This window comes from Topomyia yanbarensis, chromosome 2 (assembly GCF_030247195.1).
Source record: "Topomyia yanbarensis strain Yona2022 chromosome 2, ASM3024719v1, whole genome shotgun sequence".
Lineage (NCBI taxonomy): Eukaryota > Metazoa > Arthropoda > Insecta > Diptera > Culicidae > Topomyia > Topomyia yanbarensis.
In genome coordinates this window covers 407,969,690-407,972,797 of record NC_080671.1, presented here as the reverse complement: position 1 = coordinate 407,972,797, position 3,108 = coordinate 407,969,690, and the positions used below count along the sequence as shown (strand labels likewise).

At 43.8% G+C, this 3,108-nt stretch overlaps 1 protein-coding gene across 1 annotated transcript; it reads left to right on the top strand.

The window, feature by feature from the left end:
• Positions 1–206: 206 nt before the first annotated feature.
• LOC131685045 (inhibitor of growth protein 1) lies at positions 207–2,844 on the top strand. The gene is made up of 3 exons (XM_058968429.1): positions 207–846; positions 905–1,634; positions 2,173–2,844. Exons 1-3 carry the CDS (start codon positions 422–424, stop codon positions 2,377–2,379), a joined length of 1,362 nt encoding a protein of 453 aa, XP_058824412.1. The 5' UTR covers positions 207–421; the 3' UTR covers positions 2,380–2,844.
• Positions 2,845–3,108: the final 264 nt, after the last annotated feature.

Sequence of the window (3,108 nt, the reverse complement as noted above, 5' to 3'; positions counted from 1 at the left end):
ATTTGATATAACTTCACGTCGACCACTTGCCATTATAATGCAATGTTATAATGACCTCAATTTGCCAGCCAGTTTAAAGTGCTATTTGCCCGTCCCGTGTTAGCAAATTGCCGCTGTTCGCTACGAGCAATTTGCTTCCAATTCATGCATGATTGTTTAGCTGTCAAACATCCACTTTGATGGTGTGCGTGACATCGGAAAGCCACCACAAAAGCGAGCGTAAAAAAAGGAACGCAAAGAAAATAGCAAGAAAACGGAATTGTGAGAAAAATACGTTTTTCGATGGTGCCTCGCAGCTACTGGATAGGATTTGTTCTGTGAAATTTGACGAATTTGTGGTTTTTGCGTGATAGTACTAATTTTGTACGTCACGGTGTGTTTAGGAATTGTGCGTACATCGAATGAGCCACTTGGCGAAACAATGATCAGTCAGGTAACTGTGGAAGCGCATCATTCGGCCACCTACGTGGAAAATTATTTGGACTCGGTTGAGAATCTCCCGGACGATGTCCAGCGGCACCTGTCCCGAATACGGGAAATCGACGTCCTGTACCGGAACCATTTGCGGGATGTGAGTGTGTATTATGACCAGTGGAGCAGCATGAATGGGTCTCCGGGCCAGCTGAATGGCGGCGGTGCTGGCAGTGATTCTTCGCAGCCCTCTACAATCGAACCGAGTAACGCTTCCAGAAGGGTCATGGCTCGTATTCAGCAGGGCTTGATAGCGGCTCAGGAGCTGGGTGATGAGAAGTTGCAGATTGTGCAGTTGCTGCAGGATCTGATTGATCATAAGACGCGTCAGTTGGATCAGGATTTCAAGAATTTGGGAAGCGATTTCTTCTCGAGGTAATGTTTGATTTGTGTGTTGAGTTTTTTTTAGATAATACTAGATTTGTGTTTCTAGATTGGACTATAATCGAGAGGAGAAACTGACCGAGGGACAGCAGAAGGAAATCCGTGCCAATAGTCCGGGGTCTGCATGCTCACCCAACAACGTCAATTCGTCTCCGGCAGCTTTTTCAGTTGCCACCGGAAATGGGCAAAGCAGCACGTCTGGTTCAAATGGTGGAAACGGAACGGTGGCTAATTCCGGTAATGGAAGCTTCACCGCAAACAGTGGCACCAATGAAAATGGCAACAATGGAACTGGATCCGGTGGAAGCACTACCGGAACTGGTGGAAATGGTGGCAGTGGTGCTGGTAGTGGGATTACAAATACCGCCACTGCTGAGCGCGGTTCGAAACGTGCACGTCGAACACGGAACGAGCAGAACAGTGGCAGCGCCAACGGTTCCAGCACGCCGAATTCCAACTCCGGAGCACACATACCAATGGACATTGACCCGATCGATACGAGCAATGTGAAGCAGGAAGTGAGCAGCAGCAGTGGAGTAGGTCAAGCATCCGGAAGTGGCACCACCGGCAGTGGTACAACGGGCAAAGCTAATTCCTCCGGTCAGGCGAGTGGTGGCGGTGGCGGCGGAGGCGGTCAAGGCAAAAAGGGTGGCGCCGGTTCGGGGAAGAAGAAAAAACGGAAGACCGGCAGAGGACAGGCACGGGAGGCGCGCGAGGATACACCACCACCAGAGGAAACCATCGATCCGGATGAGCCGACGTACTGCTTGTGTGATCAGGTGAGCTTGGCTTTGATTCTCGTGGAGCGAATTCGAATGATTTTTTTTTTGGCTTAGACATGCAGTTTTATTCGTTTAAGGTGAAATTGCCCTCAGCGCTATTTATAATAGTTTTAAACTATTGACAACTGAGCTGCTTTGTACAGATTGTGTCTTGTCTTTTATCAAATGTTGGCCACACTAACTTTACGCGTTCACTATGTCCTTATACAAGAATAGTTTAAATTCAAAGCAATGACAGTTACTAATATTGTATTAGAGTTTCGTCATTATTCACATTACACAATCATTATGGAATGGTATAGAGCCGAGAAAAGCAATTAAAAAAAATACTAAACTGCCGTTTTAAATTATTTGATATGTTAAATTTTGATAGTTTCTTTAAAACTCTAAAACTATTGAAAGTACACTTGAAACGAACTTTAAAAAAGATGTCTATTTTGTAAATTGAGTGTTTGTCTTTTGACACTCCTTCGGTCGAAAGAAGAGTAATACTAATGTTTACAGCCGCTTAATCATGCTTCCTTTCCTTCCACAGATCTCCTTCGGTGAGATGATCCTCTGTGATAACGATCTGTGTCCGATCGAGTGGTTCCACTTTAGCTGCGTCGCCCTGATGTCCAAGCCGAAGGGTAAATGGTTCTGTCCCAATTGTCGCGGTGACCGGCCGAACGTGATGAAACCGAAGGCGCAATTTCTGAAGGAACTCGAACGCTACAACAAGGAGAAGGAGGAGAAAACCTAAATATTGTTATTGGTTATCATTTTTCGTAGCATTATTTTATCAATTTTTGTTTTCGTTTGCTACTGAAAATAGAAGGCTACAAAACCGTTCGCGATCCTGAATATTTCGGGTTCGAAACCAACCATTGTCAGAAGCTCCAATTTTTCGACAACATATTAAAAAATCGATCATTTCAAAAATTTTATTGGATGAACATTTCTATTAGAGCGTAGCATTCTTTTTAAGGAATATGTTTAAGGATTAGACGATAATTTCTGAGAGGTTTATTTCCTTACTTCCAAGGATGAAAGTGGCCACTTTATACTATTTATGTTTTACATTCTAAAGTTTGCAGTTAAAAGTAAGAGACAGTTTTAACGGAACGTATTTTCCCATGCGAGACGAAACACATCTCACAGACAGAAAACAAAACAACAATTTACAAACGTGTATTGTATTGCGAAAAAAAAGTAAGAAATAAAATGATTTGACTTAACATTCCGCTCGTCGGTAACTAATTCCAAGCTGTCATCCGAACGAGAGAGAGAAAGACAAGTGAAATTGTTAACCCCGAGCGTGATAAATATCCGAAATCTTGTTGCCTGGGCCTACCCGGCGGGGCACAATCGTCGCATGTCGTCAGTCGGGTCCTACAAAATCAAAAATTAAAGCAAAAAGCAAGTGTCTTTGGTAATACTAAAAACAAAAAGCGCTGCGTTCCCAGCATGCAAAAGAACCGGAAAGTTTCGC